The sequence below is a fragment of the Uloborus diversus genome, chromosome 2, assembly GCF_026930045.1.
Source record: "Uloborus diversus isolate 005 chromosome 2, Udiv.v.3.1, whole genome shotgun sequence".
Classification (NCBI taxonomy): Eukaryota; Metazoa; Arthropoda; class Arachnida; order Araneae; family Uloboridae; genus Uloborus; species Uloborus diversus.
Window position 1 is genome coordinate 98,305,136 of NC_072732.1, and position 13,559 is coordinate 98,318,694.

Consider the following 13,559-nt stretch of genomic DNA (forward strand, 5'->3'; position numbering starts at 1 on the left):
TTTTTGCGAATACAATACTTTCTTTTTTGTAAAAGGAAGTAAAAAGTACTCACTGTATTCAACAACATAATTTGTTACAAGTTTCGAATAGTGTGTCTCCAAGATTACCAAGTCCTCTACACAATACGTTTAATCGGTCCACCGATGCTATCAACAGCCCCCTTCATGTGACTTGTAGCAAAAAAGATCCAAGTACTCTTGATATAGTATTGTTCCGACATGAATGTCAAGTTTGTAAACAAATATTTATGTTTGACTGGCTTGCATCTCCATCACTAAAGAAGACGTGCTTTCCAACTAGGGAACAGAAATCAACAAGCCATTGCTCAAAGTAGCAATCAATGCAAAAATTGCCACTTTTCCGTATTCCATTTTGTCATGCATCCAATTCTTTTCTCATTTAAATGCCAAACATAAGCGAAAAATTAGTGACCTGTCGGTGATGCAAATTGGCAACCTGGATTTCATTCTGCATTTGAATTGCTTTGCAAGTTTTCTGCAAAATTTACTAGTACAAGCACAGATTTTTTCTAGCATTTTCTCTTTATTTTTTTTTTAATGAATTTGTGTTTTTGTCTTTTGAAGTAAGTGTGCATTAAAAATTTACAGGTTGTTCCCTCATGAAGATCAAGACATTCTTTAATTGAACCTTTGTTACCCTTTAGACGGCTTTTTGATTTTATGTGTCCTATTTCTCTCATTTTAAGCACATTAAACTGTGTTTGTTTATACTTAGATATGTCATATGACAATGATTTTCACAAACTTTGCAATTTTAACATAGTTTTCACTATTTTCATCACATACAATGGTTAAAAGAGAATCATGAAGCATTAAAAACAATTTTGAGAATAAACGACTTTTCAAGTGAAAGTACATATAACTTTTGAATAAATATTATTAATATATGTTTTGAATTTAAGTACTAGAAACTAGTTTATTATCTTCTATAGGGTTCTAAAATTTCAACCAATATCAGCTTATACATAGATTAATGTTCTTCGGTTACCATATCCTCTGTCCTTCCGTTATCATTAAAAACCATATAAATTATATACCTTTTAAAATTATAACTGTTTCTCATCAACAAGGAACATAATTTTGCTTTGCATAAAAAAACATTAGCTTCTAAACCCATTAGGTTCTTGGTGATGTAATTGAGACGCAGTATTTTGGTAACGGACGGATATTTAGAGTATCAATTTAATGATAGGCTGATAGGCTCATTTCATGGTTGGGAAAAAAAAAAAATATATATATATATATATATATATATATTAGTTACTTAGCAGAAAGTTTAATTAGACATTTAAAGTATAAATTTAAACTTGCTTATTATATTCTGATAAACAAGTTTATTGAAACAGCAGTATGTAACAAAAAAAAAACGGATTTCCTGCTCTGTAAAAACAGAAATAGAAAAATTAGTTTTACCCTTGATTTTTTGAAAGTCATTGAGTAATTTAAGAAAAATTTGTTAGGATTTAAGAAGTTCATATATTTCTGAAGAAAATGATGTATGGCAAGTGACCAAATATTAACTTTTAAAATGCAAGTGTCATGTCTCCTTTTTCCTGGAATTCACCAAGTACTGCGTGATGTGCCTCCTTGAGATTTTTTTTTAAGTCTGCGCACTGAAACTTGAAATAATCTAAAATGCCATTCTGGTACAAATTTATTATTCAGGTTTTTAGGAACTCAATTTACAGGTACGAATTAAATTGATTTCCGAAAATATTAGAAAATATTTAAAAAAAAAAAAAAAAGAAACAATAATATTAACAAATGCGAGATAACTTCGATGTTGGTCTCAAAAGTGTTTATTTTGAGAAAATAATGAATTAATCTCACCTTTCTGGAAGAGTATGAAGCATTGACGGCAGCAACACATTCGAAATGGTTCGATAGAGAATGCAGTCGCAAACTCCGACTAAGTTCACCAAGGCATTGGACTCCAAAACAGGAAATAAATGAGGAGGAATTCCCTGCCAGAAGTGAAGCAGGAAATTTTGGACCTAGCAAAAATATAACTCAGACGTTTCAATTTTAAACATATTATAATTATTATTTATTTAAAAACATACACATATTATGTAATTTAATAGGAACTAATTAATAACAAGTCTTGATGAATGTCTTCATATTTTTTAGAGTTTGAATCTTTTCTAACCTTTCTTCATGTGGGTAAAATGAATTATTTTGAAAATGCTTCTGAAAATATTTTACAACACACGTATTTTTTCAAAAAAATAAGAAAACACCAAAGTGTTTTGGAACGGAAGGACACTCCCAATGAAGGTGTTGAACCGGAATTTTGTTATTAGAGCAACAAGGTATAAATTCAATGAAGAACCGTTTTAACTTTTCTCCTTTATACGCTTTTGTCATTTATAAGTTTTTTAGTCGCACACACATTAACGTCTACAAATGATACGGGTTTTTTTTTTTTTATTATTATTACTTTTTTTTTTTTTTTATTCAACTGCTTTGAAAACGTGCAAACGGCACGTCACCGTTGCTTCTCTTTTTTGCATGAAAGATATTAAATCTTTTAATAAATCTTAACTGCTAATAAAGAATAGTTTTTAGTATTCTTTTTATATCTACAAAATCTTTAAAAATTACTTTTGAACCTCATGAAATACTTTATTTACGTTCAAAAAATTTGATCACTTCATTAAAAAAAAAAAAAAAAACTTTTAGTTAAAAAAAAAAAGAAAGAAAGAAAAAAAACGAATGATTTTAGTAGAAAATGAGCAATGGGGTTACTGAATAATAGAAAGAACGAAGTAACGTAAAGTTCATTTCTTTAGTGGAAGGCGAAAACCCAATGCGGTTTGTTTACTTTCTGGATAATAAAGCTTTGAAACGTGTTGATGAATGTTTAATTCTCATGACGCGAGAGGTTGAGGCAAAAACTTTTGTCTCTACAAGTGACCTGTCTATGACCTAAAATTATTGAAAGAAAAAAGCTGCCGTTTGGTAACAAACACTAATCTTTCAAACAAAAATCTGTTTTTGAGAAGTATTTCAAAGCTTACCTCATCAAAGCTGGCACGTACAATTGTATCCAGAAGCCTCTGACAGTGTGTTCGATACATAATCAGAAATGTGTTCATCTGAAAAAAGAAATATCTATATCCGATCAAGTAATTTTTTTCCTTCCCCTTCGCTGTGAGCAAAGTGTGTAATTTTATTTATGCTAAAAGTCAAGGGTTCTCAACCTTTCAAGCTTTGCGTCCCACTTTGAACATTGATCTGAAGTCACGGCGTCTCCTCCCCCCCCCTCACACACTTGTCATCAAAACAAGTAGCTATTGCATTCGGAATTTTAAAGTTAAGCTGATTATAATTGCTTAAGCGCGTTATAATTTAAGTATGGATAACTTCGGTTACAAAATGTAACGTTGCAATACACAACTTTATTCGAACACATTATTATTAGAACGTGTTAAATTAAGGATTGAAAGAACTAAATTCAACTCAATTTGTGGTAATCTTTGGTCTAGATGAGATTGGCATAATATCAAGATAGTTATTTTTGAAACTCCTATGGACTGACACTATATGTTCTTGACAGATGTTTTAGTATTAGTTTGTAATGGTCTTATAAACCGTGACCAAATACGCCTTAGTTCACTTTCAGTGTCAATCTTTGTTCGATATTTTTATTTAATGTATGCTTATGCTGAAAATTCAGACTCATATAGATATGTTGATGAAAATAAGACTAAAAACATACTGTAAAACTATATACATGTGACCACGAAGTTAATTAAATTGTAATTAATTTTATACATTCATACTTCTCCTGAAATTCTTCCACATCCGACCCCCCCCCCCCCAGTTGTTGATAACCATTGCTCTAAATGATATGATGCAATTTAAAGTCCTTTGACTCGTGCTTATCACCAGAAGCCAAATGTGAAGTTCCGAATGCACTTATTTCGAAACTTGAAATAAGTGTATTGAAAAACGGACTTGACCAATGGGACAATGCATTTCAAATGAAATTAAGCTTAATATTAATTAAATAAATACTACAGTGAATATTAGTAAGCCCCAATTAATATTTAAAATGTTAAAAACGAGAGGTTTATGATTTTACAATAACAAAAATAATTTTTAACTTAAAGTAAATATTACAATATGAGTATCATTTTTTTAAAAAATTACTTGTATTTTCATATGCTTTTATCTTCAGAGATAATTTTTTTTCTGACTGGAGTAGCCTATATCTTTTACCACACAGTTGACATATTACCAGATTTATTTAAAAACAGGGTAAATATTTCATCATTTCCCTTTGCCCATATTCCCCTACATAAAATATTAAAAATAATGATCTCTTTTGAACAGAATCATGTAATTTTCGAACCCTTTTTTTTCCTGTACGTAACAGCAAAAACTAGACTTCAAATGTTTTTCAACTATCCCTTAAATACCTATATAGCATGTAATCCGTGCATAATTATAAAAATTCTGTAGTGAAAATATCTCAGAAACATTTTATCAATTATTTCACTAATACACAGTATACACATATGCTGAAATGATGTCTTGGAGGAGAAATGAACTCAGTTCTTCATTAATTTAGTACATACATAGTTTACACCAAGTTAATTGAGAAACAAAAAAATTTCAGTTATATTCGATTCGTATCTTGAAAACTCTTAGAGTAAAATTTAGATTCAGGTTGAAGAACAACAGTGACGCTTAAATAGACACAATTTCTCACATTTTTCCATCCAAAAAATTGTTTTAGTTTGCTAGAACAGCAAACACTACCGATAAATGTGTACTCACTTACCCCCTTCCCCCCCCCCTCCCCTCTTTCCCGAAGTTTTCAAGATTTTTTTTTCTTTTTCCTTTATTTTGGGAAGTGGGAGGAGACCAAGAATTTCTTTTCTTTTTTTTTCTGTTAGATCTGAATATCAACGGCAGATCCATTAGAAATGAGTGCCTACTTTTACTTAGGGTATTCTCTAATAAACAATAAGCAAAAATGAATTAACTTTAGTCATTTAAACTACTTATAATGACAAATGTTAATGAGTCCAAAGTTCACTTTACAGTGAGAAGTGCTGTAATCAATTTATCCGGTGTTCAACTGGATATAATTAAAGTGTGAAAAAATTCACAATCCAATGATCACGCATACATAAATAAAAATACATTCTTTAATGAAAATATCGATTAATACTTAAATTTATTATGTATCAAATATATCCTTTCCAGAAACAATTTAGCTTTTTTTTAAATTGAAGCCATTTTTAAGCAAAAAAAGACAGAAGCTGAAAACTGAAAGGATTTTCTCTTCCTAAAAAAAGTTCGCAAATTGTTTACCTATATTTACCTTTTCTACGTCAACAGATGCAGGCAAGTGTAGATCCTTCACACTGGGAAATTCCGGAAGAACTGCACCATTTCTTGTTCGTGAGGGGTAAAGGGAAGTCTTAGAAATCAAAAAATATATTTTAAAATCAAATTTAATGTAACAGTGAGACATGGAGGTTACAGTCTTTAAATGGTTTAACATTTTATTGTTGACTATTCTCTAATAACTTCAGGGAATTTCAAAATTATAAAAAGACAGAGCTTTTACTAAGCATTGCTTGAATTAGTGTTTGAACCAGTGCTATCAAGTGAAAGTGCGTGTTTCCCCCCCCCCCCCCCCTCTATATATCAAGGTGAATTTCGTATAGCGCTGCTCTGGTAAGTTGACCTCCGACATTGACAATGCTTACCTCTTTTTTTTGGGAATATGAAAGAGTAATTGCTGCGGATTTGATTTCGAATACTTCTTTAAAACGGCTACAAAGATAATACGAATCAATTCATCGCCAATTACCCTTCCCTATTACCCGAAAAGGAGGTAAATATTGTAAATGTCGGAAGCAGCAGTGTTCTATTCTTTCCCATAAACATTACTTGGTAAATAACTGTATCAACAAAAACCAATCGCTTTTTAAAGCAAAATGGTTTTTTTTTTACATATATTATAGTTTTAAATGCTTTAGAAATATTAACAAAATCAATAAATAGATAAACAAAATTGCTACAATGCTATGTACCGTAATATTTTTTTTTTCATTCAAAGTTCACTGGGTTTTATCTCTTATTACCCGAAACACTAAAAGTAAAAAAAGCTTAACTTTAAATCTACCTCTATAGATTGCTGGAGGACTTACAGCATAAAGTGGAATCCGAACCATTTGGAAATGATCGTAAGAACTGGTACAGTGGAACTCAAATTATCTGAATCAATTGAAGTCGAGCCACATTCGGATAGTCAAAAATTCGGATCAATGAATTTTCCAAAGGCCATTTTATTTAATTATTGAATGTATGGTGAAAATGGGGAAAAAGCCATTGTTAGAAGAAAGAGAGCTTTTAATTAATCAAATGAAAAGGCAACACTTTTATTTGTTAAGCGAACTTACAAGTGCTATGCATTAGTATAGTATGTACGTACCGTACTTTAAATGAAAGTCATTACTTGCTAAATATTTCGGTCAAAGTAACCAGTTTGACTAAGTTCGTGGAGGGAATAGCGAATAGACAGAATCATTATTTTCAAGTCGTAATGTGTTTCCGTCTTATTATTATCATTATTTTTATTTATTTATTTATTTATTTATTATTATTTATTTATTTATTTATTATTATTATTTATTTATTATTTATTTATTATTTATTTATTATTTATTTATTTATCTTATTTTATTTTTTAATTTTTATTTTTATTTTCTGAAATGAATTGTGGTAATTAGCGATTCGGACAATAAGGGTTCGGATAATTAAAATTCTACTGAATATCAATTCGTAACATCAGGGTTCCTTCCCAGTCCCGAACGCGAACCTATGGCACAGGAGCCTTCTGCTCTACTGCTTATGCCACTAATGAATGATGATAATTTTTTTAAAGGTTATCTTCATAATGCCAGGGCAAATTCATCTTCTGCCATGAAATTTCGTGTGCTCAAACTTTACAGCACATTGCATAAGTAAAAAAAAATTAAAAAAAAAAATGGCGATACAACATTTTTTGTTTGGTTTTAAAAATTTATATTTGAATTCAGTCTTACAAAAATCAGTTCTAGCGAAAATGTTTTAGAAGTGCACATTATTAAAAATGAAGTGAATATTCCCGCATAATAGGAAGCATTTCGTGAAAGAATATAAAACTCACCTGTTTGTTAGGATCTCTTCTCGGCTCGCATCTGAAAAGAAACGACATTATATACTCATTCAACATTTTATCTGTTTGAATTAAAATGTCGAATAAGGGGACAATAGAATTTATCCATGGCAACATCATCCCTTTACTTTTTTTTCCAGCTTTTTGCATGCTGCGGTACCCTGGCAACCATCGACGAAGCGGAAAAAGGCATTTCGTTTTCGTTGGGGTCAGACTACAATAATTTCCTTACCCTGAGGCTCCTTTCTTGGAGAAGGAAACTTGGAAGTAGGCTGAGCTCTCCCGGATCGCGATCCCGTAGTAATGGTACCTTGTGGAGAGGAGGAAGGGAGAAAAGAATCGAATCAGCAGTTCCGGAGAATAAATAGAAGGATTGTGAGTGTTGCTCAAAAAGATTGATTGATAGCTTCTTACCTGGATTGTCCCCGAGTGCCCAGTCGTCGAGTCGTCAGTTGGGGGAATTGCTGCCGGATGATCTAATAAAAAAAAATTCCTTAAAAAGAGGAATGTGACTTTAATCAAGACTCAAAAATCGAATCATTCACTTGGTCTACTTTGAAAACATAAACATTCCGTGTGCTTAGTAGATATTTATGCCTCTGGTGGGATTCTTATTTATTTATTGCTGTTATTTTCATTTTTTTTAAATAGTTTATAACCTTCACATCATATCAGAATAATTTAATCGGCACACTACACTAAAGCTAAAATAAATAAGCAACTTGCGTGTGGGTACAAGTTTTGCCTAAAACTATTATGTACTAGGCAACATATAAAATTCAAACTAATTATGTTTTTTTTTTTTTTCGGAAAAAACTTCACAGCACTATTATATATATTATTAATAAAAAATATTTGAAGTATTAAAGTAAGATTTCAAGGTAAAAGAAAATAACCGACGTTTTGTAACACAAAATTATAGATTACTGAGACAAGTATTTTGGGCTTTCAAGGAACCAATTTTCCCATGCAAAATTGAGAGCTGTTGGAAGTAAAAGGGGGGTCCTTGAGACCCTGAAACACGTGTCTAAAGTAATGTGTGATACTCTGCAACAAAATGTTGGTTATTTCTTCTTTTTACTTCTCTGTACAGGGTATTTATTTATTTGGTAAAGTACAGTGTTCAAGTGATCCCCGTAGAAACACATGGAGTTTCAGGAAAAAGTTTCAGATGGTTTCAATTTGTAATAATTAAAGGTTGGAAGAGTAAGACTGGAAATAATTTTTCTTATGTTATTCTTCCAACCTTTGGTAACTTATTAGTTCATAAAAATAAAAATCCCCCTACCTTTCCAAAAGAAGCGGCATTCACGGGTTGCATGAAGTTTTTTGCACAAAAATCAACGTAATGCATATAGAGAGTACTCCTGGGAATGCAGACGCCTTCCGCTGTTTCATAATTCTCTTCAAGCCTATTTTAAAAAAAATAACAAAAAGGAAAAAAACTCAATAAATTTCTTATTCTGCAAACAAACTTTTTTTTTTTTTCAGTTGTCATAATTTATCGGCAAGTACCCTAAATTAGGTAAACCTGAAATATGACCTTTAAAAATATTCCATTTTATTAAAGCCATTCGAGGAGAATTTAAACCCTCAACTTTTATATCTATTTTGAAACAGTTCCACTCTTGTTTCAATAGTTTTATTGGATTTATTGGCATAAAACAGAAAAAAACTAATAAAGTTATAAAAAATTAAAAAATACTAATTATTAAACCAATTGTTAACCTGTTTCAAAATTATCCTGTCACTTAGGATGAATGTGAGTCACGTGAGAAATGTGATACAAATAATTTAAAGCTGAAGATATTGTTTGTTTGTTTAAACGCACTAAACTCAAGACCTACTGGTTCGAATTGAAAAATTCTTGTTGTATTGAATGGTCCATTTATTGAGGAATGCTACAAGCTATTTTTTTAATCAGATCAGCCGAAGTATTTGTAGTTGCAAATTAAATGTTTAATTAGTTGTTCAATTCTATGAATTGTGTTGATAACTGCGAGGAAACATGCCCATGCTACGCTGTGCAGCGAACAGATTTTTGGATACGTTTTTTTTTTTCCCTCGATGTTTAGGTACATAATTTGTTTTTGTATAAATTTTTCTATTAGGTTTTGTTTTCCTTATTTCTTCAACGTTTGTTTTTGTTCTTATAGTTGAAGATAGTTACTTATCTAAGTCAGGGGTGCCCACAGGGGGGGATTATGGCGCAAGTTGCGCCATCAAAGTTTTTGGGGAGAATTTTTTTTTCTGGAAAGATTTTTCTTTCGAACATGAAATTTTTGAATTTTGGAAAGAAAAAAATATTCAAACTCATTCAACAAGAAATAGATGCATTAATAAAGCTTTTTTCACGTACTCTTAGGGGCAGTCTCCCCGCACCCCTCCCCCCCCCCCCCCCCCCCCCAGTTTTTCAGAAGTGGGGCCGCCAATTTTATTTTAGCGATGCAACTAACAAAGAAAAAGAGAAACTTCGTTGTTTTAGACAATGAAAACAGTAACTATAAATGAACAATTGAAATAATAGTGCCAAAAAGTGTTTTTTTCTTTTTTTTTTTTGTGAAATTTGAATAGAAAATGTAATTTTAAAATACAATTTAGGAACATCCATGATTCTCTTTTATTAAGAATATCTAAGTAAGGGCCGCGGAAATGTACGCTTCAAACATTTTTATCAACGAAAAAAGAAGTATTCAGTACAATACACTCTTCACTAGGCCGCAGAGTGGATATGTCTGTCTAGGCGAAAACTATGGGCTCGGCTCAAATTAAAGTATTGTGCATAGAGTAAAATTAGCATAATGAGAGGGAGCACGCCTTGTCTCTCGGCGGCCCTGGTTATACAAAACCATGCTTCATGGTTCTTCAGTTTAAAAAAAAAATACATAAATAAATAGAACAGCTTCATTAGGATATCCCATAGGATAGGGGTAGCCGAAACATTCCCTTTTTTCTGATGAAAAATGTTGTCCTGAAAATCATTACTAAGTGGAGAAAAATGTATGGGTCGCCGAAATAAGTTTGAAAGAGAGAGAGAAACAGTTCAATGCAAAGAGAGATTCAAAGTATTGTAGTGAATACTCACAACAAAAGTTCTAAATGTTTGAATGTAAAAATTGTAAGTAAATCAAAGCTTGATCAAGTGATGCAGGTGGCATATTTAAAATAAAATGAAGTGGAATAGAGACCTAAGGTATCTCAGAAAATTACCACATCCGTTCAAAATGTTAAAAGTCCTTTTCCTAAGGCCGCAAACGTTTGTATTGCAAGAAAACAAAAATATTAAGCGAGAAATTGAAAACTTGATTATGGAAAATCCTACCAGATAATCGTGTTTGGCGAAGGAAAATTGGAAGAAAATATTAACACAATATGTTTACCAATAATTAAAATTTACAATGAAGATAGGAGAGATGTAGCCAAACTGAAAAGAAGAGTGGGGAGTTCCAAGCCCTTCTTTTTACGTCCCCAAAGCTGGCCTGTGGAGTGAATTTTTAAAACTTAGGTTTTGTAAAACTCCTGGGAAAACGTTCTCAAACCACATCCCTTACTCTAACGTCACTAAAGATGGCCTACACCTGAGAACTTAGGACTGCAATTGCGAAAAACCGTGAGAGTGCTCCAAACGTAACCTCCGAGAAACGCCCTGTAAATTAATCATTCATCATCATTCAAGGCCAAATAAATTTCGTCTTTTCTACTTTAATTAAAAAAAAAAAAATCTCGCTGACGTTTCCCGAAACTGTCGTTCTCCAAATATTACCGAAGATCTTCCAAAATTTCATTGTAAAAGGCTTCAATTCATAAAATGTTTCGGGGGAGATATCCAAAACCTTCTACACCTCTAACATTACTTAAAATCGTCTATGTTTGCGTTAACTGAATTTCAATTTTGAAAATTTGCCAGGGGAGGACTCCCAATCTCTCCACCCATTAACATTACCAAAACTCTTCTAAAACTGCGGTTTCGACAGATCGAAATTTTTTCGAGAGAATGCCCCCCCCCCCTTTCCTTTCTCTCTCTCGCCAACATCATCGAAAAATGTCTTAAATCTCGCTTTTAGTGCTTCAATTACGAAACATTTCTGGTCACGAGCACCTTCAAAACTCCCCCCTTCCCCTTTTCATCGAAGGTTGGATTAAATTACGTTTTCGGAGCTTTAGTTTCAAAAAACTGCCGGTGCACTAAATTTTCAACAAAAAAAGTCTACAGTCGCATTTTTAAGGCTTCAAAATTTCAAAATATTTCGGGGGTGAGGGCGCATCTCTTTTTCTTAATATCACCATAGATCATCTAAAACTGCATTTTTCGAACTACAATTTTCAAATTTTTCCCGGGGGAGAACCATCGGACCCCCCCCCCCCCTACACATGTCACAATAAGAAATAATTCACAATTGGGAATGCGTGCTTGGAGTTTGCATTTTGAAAAATTATAGAACAATGACCCCGAGTCTCTTCCTCCCTTAACATCACCACAGATCGTCTAAAACTGTGTTTTTCAGATAACAATCTTGAAAATATTCGGGGGAGATGTCCCAGATCCCCTCTTCTGAACATAAATATAACGTACGATTGTGTTGGAAACTTAAATTTGAAAAAAATATCGGGAGATGCTATGCTGGACCTCATCTCCCTTTCCTCCCAAACTTAAAATGTAGTCTAAAACTGTATTTTTATGTCTTCAATTTCGAAATAATGCAGGAAGGTAGCCCTCCCACACCCCCTAATTCTGACGGAATATTATCCTTACGATTAAACTTATATTGCTAGTACTAAGGTCTATAGTAATATGACTATCCCTGCTAAACCAGAAGCCAAATCTTCTCTCTCTCTGCACATTAAAATATGCGTTTGAAACAATTAAGGGCCTGCCAAAGCGTACCTCCACCCAGAAGTTGTTTGACCTAGCGACGACCCAGGTACTCCCTTTCCAAAATTTAATGACCGTCTCTTTTTGAATGAAGGGAACACATCACAGACGGCATGGAATTGGTGTCCGTTTCAAAGCTGGAAAGACGGTTTGACTTCTTTTCAGTTTTTTATGCATTTTCTGAAAGTAGCACAATTCTGCATGAATACGTGTGGCAGTGATGAGAATCATCTAAAACTGCGTTTGTAGTACCGCAATTTTGAAAAATTTATAGGAGAGAGCACCTGATTCCCCCTTCTTTCCTTCACATGATCAAAGCCAAGCCTAGAATTGCGTTTTTGGAGTATCAATTTCAAAAAACTGCCGGGTTAAAGGCACCGAAATTCACCTTCCACTTATAAAGATCTATCAAAACTGCATTTTTAAAGCTAAAATTTGAAAAATTTAAGTGGAGCCCCCCCCCTTTTCCACCCCCTCTTGTCAACATTAAAAAATCGTCTTACATTTGGTTTTCAGGGGTTCAATTTCGAGGAAATTTCAGGAGAGCTGCAGAAAACTCTTTTTCTTAACGTCACAAAGGTCGGCTACAGTTGTGATTTTAGAGCTTCAATTTCAGAAAACTGCTTTTCCCCCATCCAGAGATAGCGTTTTTAAGATTTCAATTCCGAAGTTAAGAATTTAACTTCTTTTTAATTCTTTTTAGAAAATTTTTCCTGGTGCGAACCCTAGGAGTTCTTCTTTCTCTAACATTACAGCAGATAGTCTAAGACTGCGTTTTTAGAACTACAGTTTTGAAAACAAAGGAGAGCCCTCCTTAACACAACGTTAGAGTATCTACAATTGCGCTTTTAAAGTTTCAATATTGAAAAATTACCGGGAAGGGGCCACCAAACCTTTTATCCCCTCAACATCAGAGATCGTCTAAAACTGGTTTTAAAACTACAATTTCGAAAATTTTCCAGAGGAGAAACCCCCGGACCCCCTATCTAAGTGACGATAAATTTCCTTTTCAAGATTCATATTGCATACATCTAGTAATGACTCCTTCTAAGCCAGAAAGTTGAATCCACTCTCCCTGTAATTATTCATACGTTCGAAGAAAAAAAAAGATGTAGCAAAATACAGGGGTACTCAAAGCTTGTTTACTCAAAGTCCACACTGTAAAATTTGGGAAGACAAGGCGGATCAACAATCCAAAAATAATTCAGTTCAAATAGTATTTGTTAGCGCTCCCCCCCCCCCCCCTCCCGTGATTTTGACTAGAAATTTAACACTCTAAAAACTATTATGTTTAACCCGATTCGAAAGCGAGAAAATTTTGGGGAGGGAATTTGCGCCATTGAGCTTGGGGGGGATGGGCACCCCTGATCTAAGTAAATAATTTGAATTGTTTTATTATTCAATTGTGATTGTTCTTTATAACGTTTTTACTATAGTATTGTTTATTTGGAGAAACATTTTAAATTGCAGATAAAAAACCGCTTC

The 13,559-nt window shown here is 32.9% G+C and overlaps 1 protein-coding gene across 1 annotated transcript in view; it reads right to left on the minus strand.

Annotated features, from left to right (window-relative positions):
• LOC129216447 (transcription factor RFX4-like) overlaps window positions 1-13,559 on the minus strand; it is a 68,931-nt gene that overhangs the window by 34,336 nt on the left and 21,036 nt on the right. Inside the window, exons 3-9 of the mRNA XM_054850661.1 lie at window positions 8,490-8,613; window positions 7,616-7,677; window positions 7,434-7,511; window positions 7,193-7,223; window positions 5,357-5,455; window positions 3,042-3,119; window positions 1,852-2,015 (exon numbers count right to left, since the gene is read on the minus strand). Coding sequence (XP_054706636.1) covers window positions 1,852-2,015; window positions 3,042-3,119; window positions 5,357-5,455; window positions 7,193-7,223; window positions 7,434-7,511; window positions 7,616-7,677; window positions 8,490-8,613 — 636 coding nt within the window. The remainder of the gene's footprint in view (window positions 1-1,851; window positions 2,016-3,041; window positions 3,120-5,356; window positions 5,456-7,192; window positions 7,224-7,433; window positions 7,512-7,615; window positions 7,678-8,489; window positions 8,614-13,559) is intronic.